At 45.3% G+C, this 22,660-nt stretch overlaps 1 protein-coding gene across 1 annotated transcript in view; it reads right to left on the bottom strand.

The window, feature by feature from the left end:
* Positions 1–399: 399 nt before the first annotated feature.
* Positions 400–22,660, bottom strand: part of igsf3 (immunoglobulin superfamily, member 3) — a 66,746-nt gene continuing 44,485 nt past the window's right edge. The window contains exons 5-9 of the mRNA XM_068704862.1: positions 21,984–22,391; positions 18,431–18,856; positions 7,341–7,751; positions 5,019–5,459; positions 400–4,494 (exon numbers count right to left, since the gene is read on the bottom strand). Coding sequence (XP_068560963.1) covers positions 4,244–4,494; positions 5,019–5,459; positions 7,341–7,751; positions 18,431–18,856; positions 21,984–22,391 — 1,937 coding nt within the window. The 3' untranslated portion in view covers positions 400–4,243. The remainder of the gene's footprint in view (positions 4,495–5,018; positions 5,460–7,340; positions 7,752–18,430; positions 18,857–21,983; positions 22,392–22,660) is intronic.

The raw sequence follows: 22,660 nt of genomic DNA, 5'->3' as shown, positions 1-22,660 counted from the left end.
GAGGTTGTCAAAAAAAGTGCCTGGTTAACTTGCAGGAGACCTTCTAAGCATTATTTATCCCCTGACATGCTGACCCAATCCTTCTCTCTCCCACACACACACACACACACACACACCCAACTGAACATGCAGAATACATAAACCCTCGTGTTGAGGGGCTCAAAGGTCCAAATCCAACATAGACTCAAAAAGACCCTGCCGCCTGCAGGGCATTAACCTTGAGTTTATGGTTAAAGCAGAACTAGATGAGTGGGAAGGATGCTGGTAGTATTTAAATATATCAAGGTTGTTGTGAGAAAACTGGATCGATATGTTGTTTTAATAACTAATCTCAAAGTCGGTCTCCAAATGATCTTCACATAGAAATGCAAAAACGCATATAGTTGGAAGGAAAACAGGAAGAAGCACTGAATGTATTTTATTGCAATAAACTGACAATAGCAAAGTGCCTTTTTAATGGCCACGATGGCAACTATTTGATAGAATAACAAATGAAAAAATAAACAAACCATGGTCATATAAAAAAATACATCACTGAAAATAAAGCACCACTGGCTGAACTGAAAACATCACCACAAACTATGTTACACCTAAATCTGGAGCCAGCACACAGCCAATACATGCAGCCCTCAAAACGCAGCTACAACACTGTCATGTTCGGAGGAATCTTGGGAGGCAGCTATGGATGGTATTAATATTATTACAACCCCTCCCCCCCAAAAAAACACCATTCAGAGTTCAACTGTACATCCCCAATGATGGCGGCAGCGCGGTGACATGATTTTCATGATTTAAGCGTGTGAATATGTGATTTACACACTGAGGCCGAAGCAGCTGTTCAGTGGCACCATTTCCCAACCTGCATCTCTGGGAATGTTCAAGCTTTATAAAAGGCAATCACTCAGCCAATAAACACGCTCTTGTAGCTCTTTTTTGATTATAAATAACTAAAATCAGCTCCCTATTAGCATTTACTGCCAATGCAAATAATAAGATATGCAACCATTACCGTCAAATCACAGAAGAGCTTTCCAACAGCTCCATCAATTATTCCTAGTGATACTCGGGCCGGAAAAGGAACAGCATGGCTTCCCTGCAGTTTTGAAATATATATATATGTATACACTTTGACTTGCAGTAGCATCAGATCATATAGCAACAGGAGGCTAAAGACCGTTTACAATGGAAAAGAGAGGTAGTCCACACACTGACTATTGCAATTTAATGAGGCAACATTTCGACCAAGAAGGCCTTGGTTAGGCAAACATCCGTATGTGAGAAGAACAGGCAATATGTACAAAGAAAAGGACAACTCCACCTCCACTGAGGAGTTCACAACATACTATCACAAACTTGTTTCTTCTCACACACAATCACAATATTGTACATATTTCTGTCATAAATGTGTATTTTACAGTATATATTCTTAGGCTACTAACCAGCTTTAGCATAGTTGCCGTGTGAGGTTATGTATAGTGGATCACTTTTTGGCGTATAGGATTGCTTTTCAGCATCATGTGTAAATGTAGCTGGAGTTGTCATTTTATGTTTTGTTTTTTCCTCTGGATGTTTGACATAGAAAGACTCTGATGGCGGACATGTTGCCTCATTAAGTGCTTGCGAGCAGGCAATATGCAGTGTGTGTGTAACACTCGTCTTTGTCTGTTGTGTGCCTCTTTTGTCTGGCACCTTGTACCCCCCGAAAACACTTGTAAACACATGGTTAGTAATGAGTAGACTGACAGCTAATTGATGGGCATTTCCTTTGAAGACGGAATTCGCTGCCCGTGCATAACATTTCTCACTCCCCTGACTAAATAGCACCAGCCTTTACTCAACGTGGAATAGTGGGTGGTCTACTTAAAATGGACCGGTTACCTTGAAAAAAACAGTGAAGGAAGTTGAAATCACAGAACTTGGTGGTTCGTGTCAGTACCAGCTATGTACTTTTTGCTTCTTTCTGACATAAATCTGTTTAATGAAGTGCTGCATAAAAGCAAACATTAAAAAGACAAATATGAGCAATAATATTAAACACAATCTCCACAACAGCCATTCTTGAAACGGATTACTTCACAGGTTTCAAAGGGCATCTGGAATTGGCAGTCAAATATTGTAGAGGGGGGGGGGGGGGGGGGACTGGGCTTTTATGTTGACTCTTGGCTCAGGAAGTCGTGTTGGGGGGGGGGGGTGGTCAATCACTGCTTTGTCACACAAACACAATGCTCAAAGAGTTCAAAGTTTACAAAACATCAAAATTCCTCCTGCAGTATTGTCATGCAATATACATGTTGACACGATTGAGACAAGTTTTTCAAGAGTTTTCATGTCCAGTCTGGCAGTGAAAGGGTTCGGCCCAGGTTGGGGTAGAGGACTTCACGCCTCTCCTGGCTGATGAATTCCAGGGAAGGTGACACAGATTTTCAACCCTTCTTTCTTGCATCAGGGGAGCCGAGGATGACGCCTTCAGCTACAATCCATGATTAGAAGACGTTGTAACAGTTGGGTTTGAGTTGTCTTTGATCAAACGCCCTACCTCCGTGTTACATCACATTTCACTAAATAAACGCGACTCAAGCAAAAAGCATTAAGTGAATTAATTTCTGTGACTTGTCTGTTCAACTATTGTACATGTAAAGCCACAGTAATTTCATTATAGGTATAGATATACAGTGTTTTGACACTGACCAAACTCGACAATCTGGTATGAAATGCTACAGACTGCAATGCGCAGGACAAATCTAGCATTTCTACATCTATCACATTGCCAACACACAGGCTATTGACATAATCTGCTTGGTGCAGTTGCCTGGCAACACAAGCAGCAGAGTTCTTAGAGAATTTCAAAGCAAAAAGATTTTTTTTTTCCAAAGCTATGCAAAGTAGTAAAAAAAACAATAAATAGAAAAATCTTTAAAATAAACACAAAAGTCAAACATTTGCCCCCGAAAGTCATTTTGTTTTCATATAGTGTGCAGATTACAAGAACTGTTTTACTACACATCTACACAATATCCAGTGTGGCTCGTAACAAATCAAAAGTCCTTTTCAAATTCAATTTGCATCTTCTGTTATCTTTAAGGACTGGACGGAGTGGTCATACTGGGCAACTTAAAGAAATGTGCATGGAACTTAATTTTACTCAATAACCCCAACTGTGAAATCTAAGCAGGACAATTCAACTGATTTAACATGAGTGTAAAAATGTCCCTTTTGCCCTCAAGGACCATAAACCCACAGCAGGAGGTACGCAGACATATTTACAATCTGCTTCAAAAACCAATCAGCTTTCCGACTCACTTTAAAACTTCAAACATCAGCTGCAGAGAACAGCATGAAAATAAGGAGGTCTTGGCACTGAAAAAAAAGAAGAAGGAAAATCTCTTATTTGAAAGAACATATATCCTCAGCAGGAGAGCGCTGTTCATTTACACCCCCACCATTTCTGACGTCCCTCCCTCTCCTTCTCTCGTTGTCTCTTTTCGGAGAGGAGGAGGGTGAAGAAGAGCAGAGCAGTCTCTCATGAAGGCCAGAGTGTCTGGCAGTGTTAAAGTGGCGCGAGAAGACCGGTTTCTGTCTGCCAAGGCAAATTCATTGTGGAGGCAGGTGGGCCAACACACATCCTCACTTAGGACACAGACTTGTGTGTCCTTGCCTTTGTCTCTATGCAGGCTGGCAACCAAGTCATCAGCCACGGACTGAGTCAGTGGGTGCAGAGAATCACTATGGCAACCAACATAGTGGGCCAGGCTGTGAGACTTTTTTGGCTTCCACTCAGTGCCGGAGTCGATTATAGAGTTCCTTCTCTTAAATGTTCTTCCCGGTTTGGCCAATGATCTCAAGTGCACAGTTTTGTTTTTTTTCCTCCCTTGAAAAATAGACAAATATTTAGAGTAATGAAAACAAAATGCAGCTATGAGTTTCACAGAAAACAAAAAACAAGAGAGGCTCCTTCAAATCGCACTCGTACAATTAATCGTGCTAACATGGCACACCCATTCTAGTCCGCACACACACACTCACACTCACACACACACACACACACACACACACACACACACACACACACACACACACACTCTAACGTAAAACAGACAGCCACCAGGGTAGGGATTTTTGAACTGACTAATTCAGCACATCAGTGAACGACAGTAAGGTCTGAAGGTGGAGTCCAGATCTGCTCCCTGACATTGTGTTGGCTGGATCCTCGATGTGTGTGAAGAACGGGGGGCGGGACCCTCGCTTAGTCGACAGAGCCGGGGTGCAGGCTGAGCGCAGGTGGGTCCAGACAGGTGGGGGAGTAACTGAGGTGAGGTTCCTTAATCCACAGGAGGGGGGCGCCGTTCTTGCCTTCTTGGCTCTTGCTGTTGTTGCGGCTCTTATAGCGCACAAGCAGCACGGCGATGAGGAGGATGCCGAAGATGGGGAAGGGGTAAAAGAAGACAAAGTAGAAGAGGGAGTCGTTGGCGCACACCACCGACTGGAGGGTGGACACTGTTGACGGAGAACAGACAACGGTTAGTTTTTCACCGATGCAAAAGAGGTCCTGAAGACACTGGTGAATGAACCTGTTTGACATCTTTAGATCAGAGCACTACTTCTGACACCGCTAATCACTTAGCTTTAATGCTTAACAGCGGGTGGCCATCTCTGGCTGCTGCTTTTAACTGAGCTTCATCCTATCTTTAAAATAAATGCTGCAAGTGGGGAAGCCATATCATCAGAGGATGACATATAGAGTACCTGAGAGCTCCTTAATTGGCCCATAATATTCTCTAGTTATGTATACTGTAACACAGAGGACCTATTAGGATTGGGCAATACGACAATAGTGAGACGAAACATCTAAAGACGCAGCAGTTAATTACATCTTGTGCTATCTGTGAAGAAGCTCCCCGGTCTTAAATTGCCTGTATAATAATAGAAGACAGCCATGGATACAAGTATAGTTTTGTCACAGTGTTCATTTTCACCTGCATTCAGGGAAGCTTTGAGGATTTAGATAATTAAGGACTTACCTTGTTGCATTACATTGACGATAGTGAACCCAGAGTTGTTGGTGGCCAGCCGGTACCATGCATTGCGGGGGTTGAGTAGCCACTCCTCTACATGGCAGTAGTATCGGCCCGCGTCGGTCGGCCGCGCTCCTTGAATGGTCAGGCTGTACTGGTCGGAGGTCATCCTCTCAAACTGCAGACGGGAATTTGGCCCCGGCTCCTCTCTGGGGCTGCAGTTTCCATTTCCAAACACGGCGTCGTGGCCGATGGAGAACACGCACTCTCTCTCCTCCTCGCCCGGCTGCTCGTCGTCGTCGTCGTCTTCGGAGCGCTCCACGTACCAGGACACAGAGAAGCGGGAGTCTCGGGACGACTGGGAGGGAATGCTGCAGCCCAGCCGGATAGAGGCAGACTCTTCCACTGTCACGTTTGACTCCAATTCCTCCACCTGCAGTCGAATCTCTGCGGAGGTCCAAGAATATTAGACAGAGACACAGATGGGGGCGGTAAAAGTGGACATTTACTGATATGTACAGTATTTCTTGGGGCATAGCAATAAGAGCACCAAATCACAATGTTTATTCAAATTTACATTAATTACAACTTTTCTGTAATCTATTTGAACAAGAGCTGAGATGGCGAGTCATGGATTAGTCAATCAGTTAAAAATTGGCATCTATTTCAATAAGCGATTAATCATTTGAGTAATTTAACATTTAACGATAAGAACTTCTCAAATGTGAGGTTTTCCTGTTTTGTTAAAAAGCATCTGTGTTTTGGACTGTTGATCAGAAAACAAGTGGTTTAAAGATGCGAGTCTGGATTCTGGGAAATTGCAGCAGGCACTTCCACTAACACCGCACACAAGCAGCAAATGGTTCAGCAAACAGGGACACCAAACTTTCAAAATGTGTAAACAGAGGACAAAAATAAATAAATCCCACAGTGATGCCCACAGCTATCACCAGTCTTTCAGCTTTCCAGCAAGGTTAGATCCTACCCTGAGGCCAGCGTGTCTGTCTGTCTGTGTGGGTATGCTACAACCCTTTAGGGGTGGTACAATGCCCCAGTTTTTACTGCAGTAAAAAAGATGGCAGTGAAGACCTGGCTTGCTTAGGCTGCTCACACACACAGTTTGGAATGGTCCTCTTGTTAAAGCAAAATGAGAAGCAGAAAAGACAGCAGGAGAGCAGAAAAAAATAAGCGAGTTCTGGCACACATCTCCACTCATCTCTCCGCCCGACAGGCTGATTTCTGGATGGCTTCCTGGGCAAATGCATTTTTTAGCACCTTTGTGAATATCCATGATATTTATACAGCATATTCTTTTAATCGTATGTAGATATTTATGCATCATTAAAAGTAAAAACCTGTATGGTCACATATACTATACTTGTCATCCAGTAAGTGTTAAATATTAACCCAGACCCTGGTGAGCTTCCACAAACAACCATGTTTTAACTTTTGACTAACTAAAGCATGAAAGCAATCAGTGTCTTACACAAAAAAAATATAAGGTGCACATGTTTTCAAACCTATGCATTTGTATGGGTGCTGTAGCTCAATTAATTGTTTGAGCAGTGTCAGCTTCACCGTCTACATAACATACTAGCCTTTTCCTTGCCCTACTGGCTTGTGACCAGATGTTTTGATCCTCACATTCGAGTTGGACAGATGCCATAAAAGGGATTTCACTCTGCATTTGAAACAGGACACCTGAACAGATGAACAGCGCTCTCAGAGACGTCTGTGATAAGTAGCCCTTAGTTCGTGTGAGTGGAATGGACTCATACAAGGATGGGTTGTTATCATCAATTTGCGTTTGGGGGAGTTTGATTGTAAAGGAGGCGTTTGTAATTATGAATACTGTATGTGAATATGGGCTATGGGAAAACTCAGGACAGAAGAAGAGTGTGTGCTTAACACTACAGCCATGAGGAAAGACATCAGGGTTTGTAGGCAGTAGGTACATCATGGCTTTGAGTGCTCTGAAAGTTTTTGAGTACTGGACAAGAGGATTAGGTTCTCCGTCTGAGCCAGGCTCTGCCCTCTGGCATGGCATATAAGAACTGGCATGACTTCAACAAATTTTTTTGCCACCTGAGCTCTGCCCAGGACAGGTGTAAAGTCATCAGAGCGAGACGGCCTTGAGGCCTTGAGCAGAGCATGTGGGAGTGGTGAGGGCAAAGCAAATTGGAGGGGGTGGGCGGGAGGGGGGGTTGACAATGTCTAATGGTCTAAAACAAGGCAGCATGTGGGGCTAAAGTGGCAGCTGCTGCTTACCTGCAGTGGGAATAAATAAGCATTTATTAAAGAAAACAGCAGTTCGGACCGCTCGCTCACCTGGCTGTCTGACCAGAACCTGCGTGAACCCCGAGGATTCCCGGGAGAGTCGATACCAGGCTCCATCTGGGTCACTCAGCCACTCTTCCACCAGGCAGTAGTATGTCCCAGAATCGCTGTTCTCTGCCCTGTTTAACGTCAGCACGTAGAGACGGGTTGACAGCCTCTCGGCCTGGACTCGACGCCGCAGTCTCTCCTCCTCTGCGTAGGCGCCGTACTCGAAGGCCCCCGAGCGTTCAATCCTCAGCAGGAGCTCGTCAGCTTCCGACCCGGTCGCGCGCCTCACATACCACAGCACAGCATGCTGGGAGTCCTGGCTGGTCTGGGAGCTGATGGAGCAATTGATCCTGACGCGACTGTCCTCCAGGTGCACCTGGGACTGGTTGGTCTTTTGCACTCGCAGCTTGCTCTCTGCAAAGAATCAGGAGATGGAGGGAGGGGGGGGGGGGGGGGGGGGGGGGGGGGGGGTCAGGAGGGAAGGTAAAAGAGCAGACAGTCATTCCTTTGGGTGCAGGAGAATGTGAGCACTGGCGACAGGTACACAATGCAATTTCTGTTTTTGTGACAGACGACCTGCAGCTGGGTATATTTCTGGTGGCAGCAGGGCAGGAAAAGACAGTGGTGTGTGGGCGGGTGAGGCAGGTGACAAAAAGAAAGAAAGAAATACGAGGGAAAGGAGGAGGAAATGTCAGGCAAATCAAAGCTGAGGGGATGGTAGGTCTGTGGGTATCAAAGTAAAAAATGTAAGCTAAGATGCAGAACAGCAGAAGAAACAAGGGTGAAGGAGAGGGGGGCGGACTGTAAAGTTCGGCTGTGGATATTATTAGAGGTAAGATACAAAAAAAAAAAGCACTGCAGGAGGTCTGATAGTCTGCCAAAAAACAGGAGGAAACGGAAGGAAGAAGGAACCCATTCATATAAAGTCGAGCAAGGATGGGAAGAGAGCAGATAGGAGAGGGAGGAGATAACAGAGAGGTGTGACAGAGATGTCAGGAAGAAGCTGAGGCTGCCCTGAGTGCTGTGACAGGATTGGTTACAGTGACATCGGTTGTGGGATAGGATTAGCTGCAGGTACATCAGGTGTGACCACGGCCAGGGCCTCGCTGTCAAACACTTGGGGGGAGGATTAGTTCAGCACAGAGAATGTAGAAAACACACACACAAACACAAACACACTGCCCTAACACGAGGTGTATAAAAACACAGAAAAACTATTCACATCATACAATCCTCAAACATGAGATTCATAGATTTTTTTTTCTAGAATAGATAAGATTTGTTTCAAATTATAATCTGCGGTGTATTTACCTGCTCTCAAACAAATATCACACAGCTTGAATAAATGTAGAAAAATCACACGTGTACATCTCTGTCAACAAATTGAACCATCTTTGACCTAAGCAATAACCATTTGATTGGTAGCACTTTCTAGCGTTGGCACACTGGCAGCGAGCCAAGAGTTGTTTGGTGGCTGAGGTCAAATTGGGGAAACAAATTCACTTAATTGATCGCAGCAGCAGACATTTAACTGTAGAATGTCATTCTTCCACCCTTTCCCACAAAAAGGAGAGATGAATGCCTAGTTTAGGGTGAGAGCCCTGATGTCTGCCAGAATCGTACAAATAAAACACACATCGCACAAATACACACAACAACCTATAAAGATCCCTTTTATGTGTACATTTGCACAAGAAGCGCATCAAATACAGCCTTTGATACAATTCATTGTATGTAAATTGGTAAAAAAAATATACTTATTTCGGATATTTCAAGTGCCAAAAGCTCCCACCAAATGCTTACTCAGATTCATACTCTCAATCAATGTAATCTTTAATCAGACTGTTTCTGATTTGGAGATGCGAATGCATTTGATTTTAACGGACATTCTTGTACTGCTTGTGTTTAGACAATGATGGCTTCTTTTTTTGTGAAACAAATGGTAAATATTGCTCAATGTGAGGTATACATTTCTTTTTTTTATTGTTTGCGGATTGATACCCCAACTCTGGTATTGTATTAGTGCGACAAATTTCAAAGGATATCCAGCCTTGTTCAGGAATAAGCACATTCGATTGATTTACTGGCACAATTCTGAGCAAATACAAAACTCTATATTTCACTTCCCTCTCTGCGCTTCTCCTGCATTCTAAAACAACCCCTTCATCTCCCAATTTCATGTCTGCTTTACTATGACTGACTGACTGCCTGACTGACTGCCTGCCTGCCTGACTGACTGCCTCGGGTCACAGCCATGTGGCCTGGGAACCTCACCCTCACAGATGCTCAAATGAAAGCGGTTTGTGATTCTGCATATTTGCATTACACGTACAGTATGTACACACACTTAGTTGCATTCAAAAGATGCATGGCTGCAAGGCATCGCCAGACCACCCTGTTCGAGCAAGCGTCTGAAATGAGTCGTTAACATTGCCTCGGTACCCACTAGAGACTTGGTAGGAAGCCTGACAATCTCCCCATCCGGAATTACTGCCGAGCCTGCGGAATCCTGGCAATCTTTTTTTTTTTCTTATACAGGAGAATTACCTCCGAACCTCCTGAAGTGGAACCATGCAGGATTGGATTGGCACAGGACAAAACAATTCTCTGCTGTTCCCATTTGAAGTTTGAATCCGCAGCCAGGAGAAAAACTGGGGGCTGAGAGCCTGTTGCCGTACATCAGTGTTTACAGAAATGCTTTTTCAAAGCGAAAATAGGCTAATTATTCAAGCCCTATTAGGTAGCTATTACAAGTTATCATAACTAAGCACTCACTCAAGCAGAGTAAGTGGGACACATAAAATGGAAGAACAACCGGCAGAAAGGCAGAAGGGAAATAAAAAGGAAGAGAAATACGGTGTTTTTATGTCCCAAAACAACCTTAAGTCTCCGCTCCCTCCTAACTCCCTTTGCTGTGAAATGCCTCAGTAAGAGAACAGCGACTTCACAGACCAGCCTGTCACATCCTCTGACACGTGTCCATTCCCTCTGAGAGGGAGGTTTCTTCAGCTACAGCACAGCCATCGGCCACAGTCGCATCAATGCACCTTCTGATGCAAACAGCAGAAAAACAGCTACAAATTCTTTGTGGTGTATAGAATTCCGTATATGAGGGCACTGATGAGGGCAGATTGTTGGAAGAGACGCAGCGTAGGAAGCCAGTTCAATCATCGCTCACAAGGCCGTTCATCATGTATGTGAATTCCCTCAACTGTGTGTCAGGCTGTCAGTACCTGTTTAAAGTGTCATCACATGTTCTTTGTCATTGTGTTTTTTAATGAGCCTCAAGGGTGCATCCACAAAGTAAGAATAATCCCTAATTGGCAACAGTATTCTCACTGCTTTGCATTAGTTCATATGACACTCAAAACTGGCCTTGGTGAAATAACAGTGGATGCCAATTTCATAAGCACCTTTAACTCTTTTTCTCCTTTTTGGTCAGTTTACTTTCTCCACAGAGAAAAGGGGCGAAAACTGTGTCCCATTCATAATCAAGCAGAGGACAAAAACTCAACAATTTTGATGTTATTCTTGAGCGTAAATGTAGACAGCCTCTCACACACGTCACCTGCCTCTGTGGTTTCCAGGGCAACCTTTTCTCCATGAACAACGTGGCACGGCTAAGATACGTCGTTTAAAGACCTTATTTTCAGTAAGAAAGGGCTCAACTAAACAAAACCTGAGCCAGACATGATTAAATCAAATTCCATTAAGTCACATTATTGGTCTACATAATAATAATACAAAATAATAACAACAGTATCATTATTATTAATAATAATAACAACAACACTAATAAAACAATAACAATACCCAAAATAATAAGCAATGATTTGAGGTGTATCTAGACAGAGCGCCTCTTTCCCCCTTAAGTATCTCAGCTCCACTGGAGGTACTTGTGTTTCAGCAGTTTGCTGGGCATGTAGTGTCAGCAAAGCGCGCACACACACACACACACACACACACACACACACACACACACACACACACACACACACACACATACACATACACATACACACACACACACACACACACACACACACACACACACACACACACAGTACTGTCACTAATTGGCTCATTGAACCCTTGTCTCACCCCCTTCCCAAACGTGCCCAATTTGTCTCGTTTAATAGCTACAGGAACTGCAGAGTTGAGACAAAACTGTCTTTATTCCTTTTATCAATCAGTGGAGGTAAGTACACAAAGGCTACAAACTGCAGCCCAGTTTTGATAGGGAAGACAGATAACAAAGTACACCCCAAACCCCAAAAGCTGTATAGCAGCACCACACAACTGTTGTTCATGAAGCAGAGCAGATGAAAACAAGTTTCCGGGGAGAGGAGGAGTGTACAGTTAAGGATGCTACTGTGGCACGTCAGCGCACACTAACTACAGCTCACAAATGCACGCACACACATGCCTTAACAAAATGTTAGGACTTCAAAGGAGCTAGTAAACTGCTTGGTTCTCTTTCAGAGGAGGAGAATACAGCCCGAGATTGTAAATCAAAGAATGTCATCCTTTATTCTGTGTATAGAGAGGATTCAATTCATTTTCCATCTCTATTTTATGCTGCTGCTCCAGGTGGTCTTTTAATACAAGCTCTAAACGTTAGGGTTGAAATGTCCACTTCACCCCTCTCTTTTCTCCTTCATCGCGGTTTTTGTTTTGACCAATCACCAACTCTTTCCTCCCTTCTGTGTTACCATTATCTATGTCTCTCCTGATCACATTCTGTCTAATCGCCTGACACTGACATGAATATTCAGCAGACTCACCTGTGGGTTCATGAATATGTATGAGACCTAAATGAAGTGCGAACACTAGAGGTGCTGGTGGGGTCTCTGCGTAGCATTTTGGCTTCTTTTTTTTTTTAATATGATCTAATATGTACTTAATGACCACTGAGCTGACATCCTATCCACTGGGCCACAGATGTAACGCTTCCACTTAGTTAAAGGAGGCCAGAGTGGGCAGCAGACAGGGAGAAAGGGACATACAGAGATGAAAGGGATGAATAAAAGGAGAAAGGTAGACACAGAGAGAGGGATGAGATTCTTGGAAGAACACATGATGGGAGAAAAGCAGGAGAGTTAAGGGATGTATTCCCACACTGGATATTCACAAGCACCTACCAACAGAGAGCTGAGGAGTGAGAGTGAGTGTGCAGAGGGAGAGATAGAGCCTGGAAAAGATGAGAGAGATGTAAAAGACAGAAAGTGAGAACATGCGCCTGGGGGGATTTCGGAAAGCAGTAGGCAGTCGCTCCAGCTCCACTCCAGAGGACTTATAGTCTTAATGGCTGCCTGCTCCGCCTTTAGCGTTAGCATTAGCACAGCCATGGGCTAATCCACGGCCAGGACCCCGGCATGTCAGGACTGAGGGCTTTAGACACGCCCTGATCCCCTGCAGAACAGCTTACTTTGGCTTGCTGCTCCTTGCCAACCTCTTCAACCAGAAAGCCTAAGACACACACTCACAAAAGTGCTGCACACCCCGGCCAATCTGGACCACTGTCATAGACGGAAGAGATCAGAGGGGGCGGCTAGTCAGAGGCATTGACTGATGGGGTTCCCCTGACTGAAAAGTGTCTCCTCTGCCGAACTGGAAGCCTAATTTCTATGCTAATGACTGTGATGTATATATGATCCCATTGTGTCAGAGGGATATTACCACTCCTCGTTCCTCCCCTTTCCAACTCCCACTACAATATCATTAAGACCGCTCTAATTATGGGGATCTGTAAACGTAACGGCAGCCTTTAACACACCAAGACAGAGCCAGCAAGACAGAGCTACACACACACACACACACACACACACACACACACACACACACACACACACACACACACACACACACACACACACACACACACACACACACACACACACACACACACACACACACACACACACACACACACTTTTTTACAATCAGTGCGAACACACGGATGCACTGACTGCACTTTCCCTCTTCCTGCCTGCCTGTCTGGGAGAGTGATTGCTGAACGCAGGTTGGCCCAACGGGAAAAACGGATGCGCAAGAGAGGGTGAGACAGAGGGTCAGGACGGGGGAACTCTGGGAGATTAATGGCACGAAAGAAGCTTGCATCGTGGGGAGAGAATAAAGACATATCACATCGACCGTGCGACTGCGAGCATGCCTGTGTGCGTGTGTTTAAAATGGGGTCTGCCAATAAGCATAAAGATATGCTGTTTAAACCACAGAGAACAGTGGTCATTCAGTTAGTGCAGGCTAGAGTCTGGTGTGTGTGTGTGTGTGTGTGTGTGTGTGTGGGCGCCTGTGGATGTATTCAGGAGGCGGCCCTGCTGAGCCTCTCCTGCACTGCTCCTACTATTAGCCACTGATTTACATGGGGAGCAGCAGCACTGTAGCTAGCTCTGAGTTACGACTTCAATTACAGCAGCAGCAGGACACACAAGCGCGCGCGTGCATGCACACACACACTCACAGGTGCTGAAGAGAGATGGAGAGACAGCACAGAGAATCTCATTGTGTCTTCAGCTTGGGCTGAACAAGAAAATGAGGCCTAGATTGGATTGGATTTGACAGAAATATGTGCCTGTGTTCTTGCATCAGAGAGAGATTGTTTGGGCTTTGCCCTTGAGAGGAAGAAGACACAGGAAAAGGAGCCTGACCTTGAATGTCTGAAACAGGCGCGATTAATCAAAAATCTTTGATGAAATTATTTTCTGTTTCAGTGCACCCCTTAAAGGCTCTTTGTTTATCACCCATTACGACCTTGTGTGGTCATGTGTGACAGACAAAAACCCAACAAGTGCAGTCTGATCATGTGTATATGCATGTACAAGAGGCAGGTTGTGTGCTGCAGACATACACGGAGCGCCGCCTTCAGGTGAGCTCGTGGGCAAACTCGAACTATAACTCAAACTCGAACTCGATATATACTATATCAGCTGCAGCCAAAAACAGGGCACAGAGAAGATTTACAACCCTGACACAAACAATAACACTGTGATAAAGCTGCTTTTGTGTGCAAACAAGCACAGCTGCCACATCCTTATTATTCATGAAATACTGACAATGGTGAAGAAGATATTTGAAGAAAAATGTAAACATAATGGAGGGAATTACGAGGAGAAGGGAGAGAGGGCAGAGAATTATGAAATATTAAAAAAAAATCACAAGAGTGAGAAAGAAGCTGGCGGCATGCGCAGAGGGAAACATGCAGCTAAGTGAGAGTGAAGGGGAAAGAAGACATTAAAAGAGACTCGTGGGGAGAGTGAGGACGAAATGTAGAAAGACAGAGATGGAGCGGGAGTGGGAAAAGGAGGACATGAGGATGATAGGATGGGCCTTAATGAAGACAGGCAGCTCCTATCCATGCCCTGATGAGCAGGAATCTCCAATCACCGAAGTGACGCCAGCGCTATCAATAACGGCTGGGTGGCAAGTACTTCACTGGCATGAAAGGAGAGCACAAGCGGCATCTGCTTGTGCCAGCCCGTATTAAATGGAAAGATACCCTCAAGAACTAAGAGAGAGAGAGAGAAAAAGAAAGAAAGAAAGAAAGAAAGAAAGAAAGAAAGAGAGAGAGAGAGAGGGAGAGGGAGAGGGAGAGAGAGAGAGAGCGAGCATACGAGGCAGGACAAGATAAAGTAGGAGAAGGTAGGAGGCATGTATCCTCTAATTCAAAGAGAGATGGAGAGAGAACAAGGGCTAAACAAGAGAGGGGGATAAGAATAAGCAAGAAAATTGCGTGAGGTTTGATCGTGTGAGTGAAAGGTAGCCAGGCAAGCGTAGGTGTGTGAGGAGAGATGAGGAGAAATTCTAAGTGGGACACCCCTCTCCCCTTCCCCTCCTCCCCTCCATCATCACCATCATCATCCTAGCTCAGCCAATAACCAGACGGTCTTAATATCCCACTCCTCATGCCAGATACACGCGCACAAACGTGCACGACCACACACTCAAATGATGAGAAAAATGTCTTGAACTCCCAAAACCATCATTAATCTAAACTCCGGTTCCATTAGGGGAAGATTCAGCATAATTAGTTTTGCGTGTTTTCTGTGTGTGTGTGTGTGTGTGTGTGTGTGTGTGTGTGTGTGTCAGAGTGTGTTTTTGTGTGTGTGTGCAGATTGAGTTATGAGTAGATGATATTACAGTGTGTTGTAGAGACTGAGGCTTCCCTGGTGATCTGCCATGCTGAACATGTGTTTGCCATTATTGTATTTCAGACAGAGACAAAGAGAAAACTCAATCAGGTGGAATCTAATATTACTGCTACTGTATGTGGAACTGTGTACCGCATGTTTATGGGTTGTTGTTGTTGTGTGTGTGTGTGTGTGTGTGTGTGTGAGCTTGAGGAGAACCTCTCCTGTGAGGGCTAATATTGAATTGTGTTCTACCAAAAGATAATTACACCTTTGCTCTGGGAGGCCCCCCTCCCCTGCGCCCCCGTGTGCATCTACTGCATGTTTGTATGTGAACGAGCATGATAGTATTGGTGTGTGCAAGGGTTCTCTGCATGAAGCCTGTGGTGGGTAATTCAAGCACTGGGTTGCCCTCACAACGAACATAAAACTATTGTGTGTGTGTGTGTGTGTGTGTGTGTGTGTGTGTGTGTGTGTGTGTGTGTGTGTGTGTGTGTGTGTGCAGATGATGGTGGTGAACTCATCTAATATGACCCACGGGACTCGGATACAGACAGTGTGCTGCGAAGGCAATCTGGAGCAGGAAGTAGACCTGGGCTGGGCTGCAGGTACCTCACTAGTTTGACGGAACGCGGCGCTGACCGGCTGACTGCTTCTGTGTGTGTCGGGTTCTGCTTTTATCTACATCCAACAACTTCCATACTGCTAATCTAAAGAGGCATGGACGTTGGATCAAGGGTGCCATCTCTGATGCTAGTTTTTATTCTTCGTTTTTGAAGTTCTCCAATAATTTAATGAGGAGCGTCACTCCGCATTTGCAGACCGTCTTATGTTAAGGCACGTGTCTTCTCTTCTGAAAACAAGATGGTGGTGTAATGGACCATCAGAAAGCTGAGAGAAACAGTTCTACTGTTGCTGGGTGTCAGGGGTGAGATAAGCTTCTGTATATATGCAGAGTAAGCATATGGAAGCTCTCAGAGGAACATCACAAGAAACACGGTTGCAGTGGCATTCATGCAAGAACTTGGACATGTGTATGTGCACACATAATGCTGGTGAGGCAGCTCATACATATTGAGCAGGTACCTCTGGAAGCATGACTTAAAGCCTCTCAATTATGAATCTGGTCCGATGCTGTGTTTGCTCACGCCTCATTACACACACTCCCCTTTATCCCACTTCTTTGAGAGAGGAGCTGAAAATGCCAGTCGCTCATTTAGCCAGGAGTGGTTAACATTTAGCAAAACTGAGAGGAAAAAGCAGATGGGGAGGAGAGGCGTGAGGCAGAGGGAGACGTCCTACATGCTGACAAATGAATCATCGGGCTAAATGAAGGTCTGACTGCACAACTAAAAAAAAAACACACAGGAGGTGGAGGAGACAAACACAGCATGACCGCGACTGAGCCAGGTCTCTATGAGATAAAGAAATGGCTCACTCACCCCCCCCTGTGAGATAGTGCCCTTACAAACAGAGTGATCGCACCGTTATGGTTAGTGATTGGCTTTCAGTTGGCAACTGATCACATTGTCACGGTTACTGATGGCATTACCAAGGTAACTGATCACTTTGTCATGGAGGCCCTGCTGAAAAAGGGTGTGGGAGGAGGACCCAGTATTTATTCCCCTGCAAAATGTGTGTGTGTTTGTGTCCTTTTCCGGGTTAAGGATAAACAATGTAAACTGCACATAGGGGGGAAGGTAAATGAGCATTCAGGATGATAAGCTGATTTCCAAATAACTCCTGAAGGGCCCGGGGACACTGTGTATTCTGAGTGAATGGTTAAGGTCAGGGCACAGTCAGTCAAGCAGGTAAAAGCACCGTCTCTGAACTGAGGTGCTTCTGTATGAGTATGTGTGTGTTTACATCAGTTTGCATTCATCTGAATCGATAGCAGCAGGGAATAAGAGACAGTACTGTACTTGTGACTATTTTCCACTGCCTCACTTTTTAAAGTGTTATTGATCACCTCAGTCTGCCTCTGAAGCCAATACGGTATCTTACATGGAAGGGACATGCAGGCTCGCACAGACACAAGCTTGCACATATCTATTCCTGCACTGCTTATGGTTACAAATATAACGTTACAGAAAAAGAAGGGAAAAAAAAAAAGGTTTCAGAAGTCGAAAACCCTCTGATTCCACCCACACACCTTGCTCATATTTTCTCCCTCCAAATCCATCAAATCTGGACCCTATTGGCATTTCAGGCACCATAATGCTTTGCTGGACTGCTTTGAAAGCCAGACTATTTTTTATTATTAGCAGGATGAGCATTTGCCTCACCTGAATAAATGAAGTATCATACTGTCGAGGCACACCAGACTGTGCTAAATTGGGGCCAGTGTGTGTTTGTGTGCCTCTGTGTGTGTGTTTGTTGTTTGTGTTCAGCCACTAATTGGGCTGCGTCTGAATGGGTTTTTCTCTGTGTATGTGTGGAGCACAGAGGGCCAATGAGGGTGGTGTAGACAGTTTAATGCCTCCACTGAGGAAAAAGGTTCAAGGACAGATCGCTCACTCCTTATCCCACTTTCTCTGTCTCCGTCTTTTGCTTCCCTTTCTTTTGCCTTTTTCACTCGCTTTTCTCTTTCTTCCTGTGGGATATTTAGCAATCTATTCACTGCGCTCCATTAGGAGACTACACCCTGCCCTGCACGCACACACACATACATACAAACACATACACACACACACACACACACACACACACACACACACACACACACACACACACACACACATCCACACACATCCACACGCACTCCAATTAGTGTCTAAACCAGAGACTAAGAGCAATTAGAGCAGGCAGACATCCTCTAAGCTCTGCTGAATTCATTCGATGTGTATGTGTGTGTGTCTGAATCTGTGTTTATCCCTGTTTGTGTGCTGGTCTGTGTCCGTTCCAATTAGGTGTGTGTCTCCCTGGCAAACAGCCATGCAGCTTTACCTGGCTGTAGGACACTGATGCCAAGCAGGTTGGAAGTGCGGTTGGCTACTTTGCTCCAGCTGTTGTCGTAGTTCCTCCTCCACAGGACGGCGGTGCACTGGTATTTGCCTGCCTCGCGGCGGCCTGCCCGGGTCACCGACAACCGGAAGTTGGTGTTGGAGTGGGAGCGGTCCACTGTGGTACGGGTTCCCAGCCCCAGCAGCTGCTCCCCCCACTGCAGCGTGCCCTCGCGGGTGAAAGTCACCAGGTCTTTGAACTCTCCCTGATCCTCATCGCCAGCTTCTGTGCCAGCCGGCATGAAGCGCCAGGTGACGGAGGTGGGGACACGGGCGTTGTGACGCGGCTTCACCAGGCACAGGAGGTCAAAGGAGTCTCCAAAGGTGACGGATGGAGTCCGGGATGAGGCCGACACCATGAAGGAGGACTCTAGATGGTGGAAGAAGTGGAGAGAGAATGTGAGGAAGTGTGGAAAAATTGCATTTTTATTTGACTAATGATGAACACTTCAAAGTACCATTGATTGCATTTTATAGCAAAACACAGTGTGGGTGTGTGATGGAGTCTCTTCTTTAAAAGCTTAAAGCTCAGCGAATGATGTGGGGATTCATAATCGTATCTAGGAAGGAACTTTTCTTTTGAGCACGGCCACTAAGAGGAACAAAGCCGCCTGCTGGAACAAATACAGACAGTATTTACTTAAAAGTGCAGCGACTCTCAACAAGCATTTTTCCTCTATCATTAAGCACCTAAAGACAGACATTTAGCTTATGCACATGTTTGTGTATGCATGTCCTACCTTGTGCTTGTGTCTAAGTATGAGTTTGAGTGTTTGACAGCATGAGCGCCTCCAAATTAATGGGTGATGCAACAAAGAAAACCCAGGGGAGAGATTTCCTCTAAGCGCCGATGTTCAATCTACGTCCAAATCCTTGCCAAGTCTAAACTATCCTCATTAAACTAAAAACGTTCACCAAACTCCATATGGTTTTGCCAAGAAACAACTACACAGGAGAGCAAGGGAGTCGAGAGAGAGATAGAGAGAGGCAGACTCCATGGCCCTTTGACAACCTGGCCCTGCTGTGCCTATTTCAGGGCATTTCAATGGCTGTGAATGATTGAGCTTGAATATGAGAAGTATGGTTTTGCACAGATAAGACAAAAGACAGAGGGGGGTGGAAAGGAAAGATATTGATTAAGTCTATTATTTTTGCCAGATCAGATAATTGATTTCTTTGAGACTTTGCAGATTTCTCCATTATATTCTTGTCAACAGCCACGTCGCTTTGTCTCTGTCCCTCACCCTCTCTCTCCGTCCCCTGACGGCCATCACCCCCGGTGTCCTTCAGGGTGTATAATCAATGGCTTTCCGTCCAGACTTGGCTACTGCTGGGACAGCTGCCTGGGGACATAATTCTCTAATAGACAATAACTCTCCCCTCGCACTCTATCTCTCATCTCCCTGCGCCCCTCTTCCATCCATCCATCCATCCCTCCCTTTCCCTCACCGTCTGCCTGCCTCCGTGACAGAAAAGAGGATTTCATCCCGATCCATTTTTTCCCATACAACTCTTTCTTTCCGTTTGTGTGAATAACTATGAATGTGTTTGGAGACTACTATACATCAACTTGTGTATGTGTGTATATAGGATCCTCACACACTTCCCACCCCAGACACCCTGAGGGCCCCTTAAGCCAATCAGCTGGAAACTCTCTACCAAGCAACAAAAACACAAGGCTCCCAAAGGACGACCCTCTCCCAAACCCTACAGGTCTTGTGAGCGAGCACAATAAGTCCATGAAGGAGGAGGCTGTGATCTAAATTAAGGTAAAGTGACCATATATCATTTCTTGAGCTCCAGCCTGTAGAACAGCACAATCAAGAGGACAAGTCACTGTGGAGCTCAGTCTAAGCTCATAAGGAAACTGGAGAACAAGTTTTTTTTATTCATTCGGTGCAAAGGTCTAAAGTAGGAGGGCAAAAGTAGTGGAATATAAGAGAGCTGAAACACGGGGCAAAATTTAATTAAAGTTATCTGCATCTTTAAAAAATGAAGTTGGAAGCTTAAGTGAGGAAAAACAAGGACAGAAATCTGAGACAAAGTAAAACACACACATTGACCGTCACACAACAGCGCGCATTTAGAAAATCCTTTGATCAACAAGCATGGAGGAGAGGGAGAGGAGATGTCGAGGAGTGTAACTGAAGAGAGACGAGCTGCTTCGGACTTCTTTTCCCTGATTTGCATAATGCGTCCCTTGTTCCTCAAACTAATGTTTCTGTTGTTGCCCGAACTTAACAAATGGCCACTTAAAAACCGACATCTCTTCTCTGCAGCACCGCTGTGTGCTGCTGCAGGGAGCTAATCCGCTGGTTGTGTGTCTGTGTGTGTGTGTGTGTGTGTGTGTGTGTGTGTGTGTGTGTGTGTGTGTGCGTATTGAGCCCAGTGCTCCTGGTCTGCCAGCTTCTCACTGCTCCGCTCCAGTGACTTCCTCAGCCTGTACCGAGGATGTTCAGCTTAACTCAGCACTGACAGAGAAGACCCACAGACTGTGAAACACATTGCCGCTGCATTTCCATTCTAATAATTCTGGCTAATCCATATGGGTGTGTGCGAATGTGTGTGCGCATCTATGATGGGTGTCACGGAAGCATTGCTCTTGACGTGTGGCAGGTGGTGTGAGTGTGAGTGTGTGAGTGTGTGTGTGTGTGTGTTTATGCCATAATAGCGCTGCTGTGCATGAATAAACCATGCTGTAGTCCACTATGTGGACTGCTTGTTCTTCCTACACCGTTCATCCGTCTTTAGCAAACCACAAACCACACACGTCTTTTTGATTTGGTGTGAATGTGTGCAGGCACAGGCTTGTAAGAGGGTTTACATGCCTTACCAATGCATGCAGGAACATATTTTCAATAGTGGGGCTGCCCTGGATACGTGCATATGCTCAACATTTTACCTGTACGTGCATATGAATGTGTAGAAAATAATTAGCCGACAGTACATTTTCTGCAGTTAAATCTGAACCGTGCGCGGATATAATACTATAGCTGGATAAACAGTATGTTCCACATGATCAAGGATATTTAAACCTGTAACAAGTTCAGCTGCTGCTCATCCTAAAAATACAGGCTTAGCATGTACAGGCTGATCACTAGTTACTTATGAAGCGTGAGAACTGGTGTAGCTGCTGATCTACAGATAGCATATGCAGCAAGATCACTGCCGGATACATTTTATCCAAATAGACATATTTTCTTTATTTAGTTTTGGACTATACAGTGAATAAATATGCTATTTTATATCATTTTCTGCAGAGTTATGAGTAGCTACTCTTAATTATTAGCTCAGTCATGTGCGTCCTGTCAGTTAGGATACTAAGGAAAACCATATACAGGCCTCCACAAACACTTGAACAGAAATATTTGAAATTAAATTAGTTAAAAAGGTTAAATATTATATCCCCACTGTGTTTTACACACAATGTGCCTTACTGACTTGGCAGGATCGGAATACAGACTATATTGAGGTTGGATAAGGTTGCGCTAACTTACCAACAGTCTTGACGGTGACTGTCTTGGTGGCCGACTTCTCTCCTATCTTCTCCCAGTTCAGCTCTGGTTCAGTGCCGGTCTGAAGCCACTCAGTTGCTGTGCAGCGGTACTGGCCCTCATCCCCAGGTAAGGCGTTATACAGGGACAGAGAGAACGTGTCGGCCCGCACCTTCTCCACGCGTATCTCCCCGTAGCTGGATCGCTCGCTGTAGGAGGGACTGTGCCATACAGTACCGTCCCGATCGAAGGACGCCACCTCCAGGGCCGGTCCAGTTGCCTGTTTGTCTGTCCATTGCCAGGCGACAGACAGGGGGCCTGTAGTGGATTGGACGGAGCAGGTCAACTGGATCACATCGCCCTCGAGGGCCTCCGAAGAGTTGCTTGACAATGACACTGTGATGTTGCTCTCTGTGAGGGAAGACAGAAAGAAGAGAGAGAGACGTGGAGGTCAGCATGAGAGGAGATGGGACACATGAAAGGAGATATAAAAAGATCCTCAAAATCTCAGCTCCCTCTCACGACAAGAATCATACTTTCTGTGTTATGACATCAACTGGGGCAATGAAACGAATTGCTGAGCCTTATCCTGGGAGTAGAGTATCATACAGTCCTGTGCGAGTGCTGCGCATGAGTGTGTGTGTGTGTGTGTGTGTGTGCGTGAGAGAGGACCATAGTGC

The sequence above is a fragment of the Cebidichthys violaceus genome, unplaced genomic scaffold (genome assembly GCF_023349555.1).
Source record: "Cebidichthys violaceus isolate CVI_PGR_0920_01 unplaced genomic scaffold, fCebVio1.0.p SCAF_11, whole genome shotgun sequence".
NCBI classification, from domain to species: domain Eukaryota; kingdom Metazoa; phylum Chordata; class Actinopteri; order Perciformes; family Stichaeidae; genus Cebidichthys; species Cebidichthys violaceus.
This window is presented reverse-complemented; position numbering and strand designations above follow the sequence as displayed.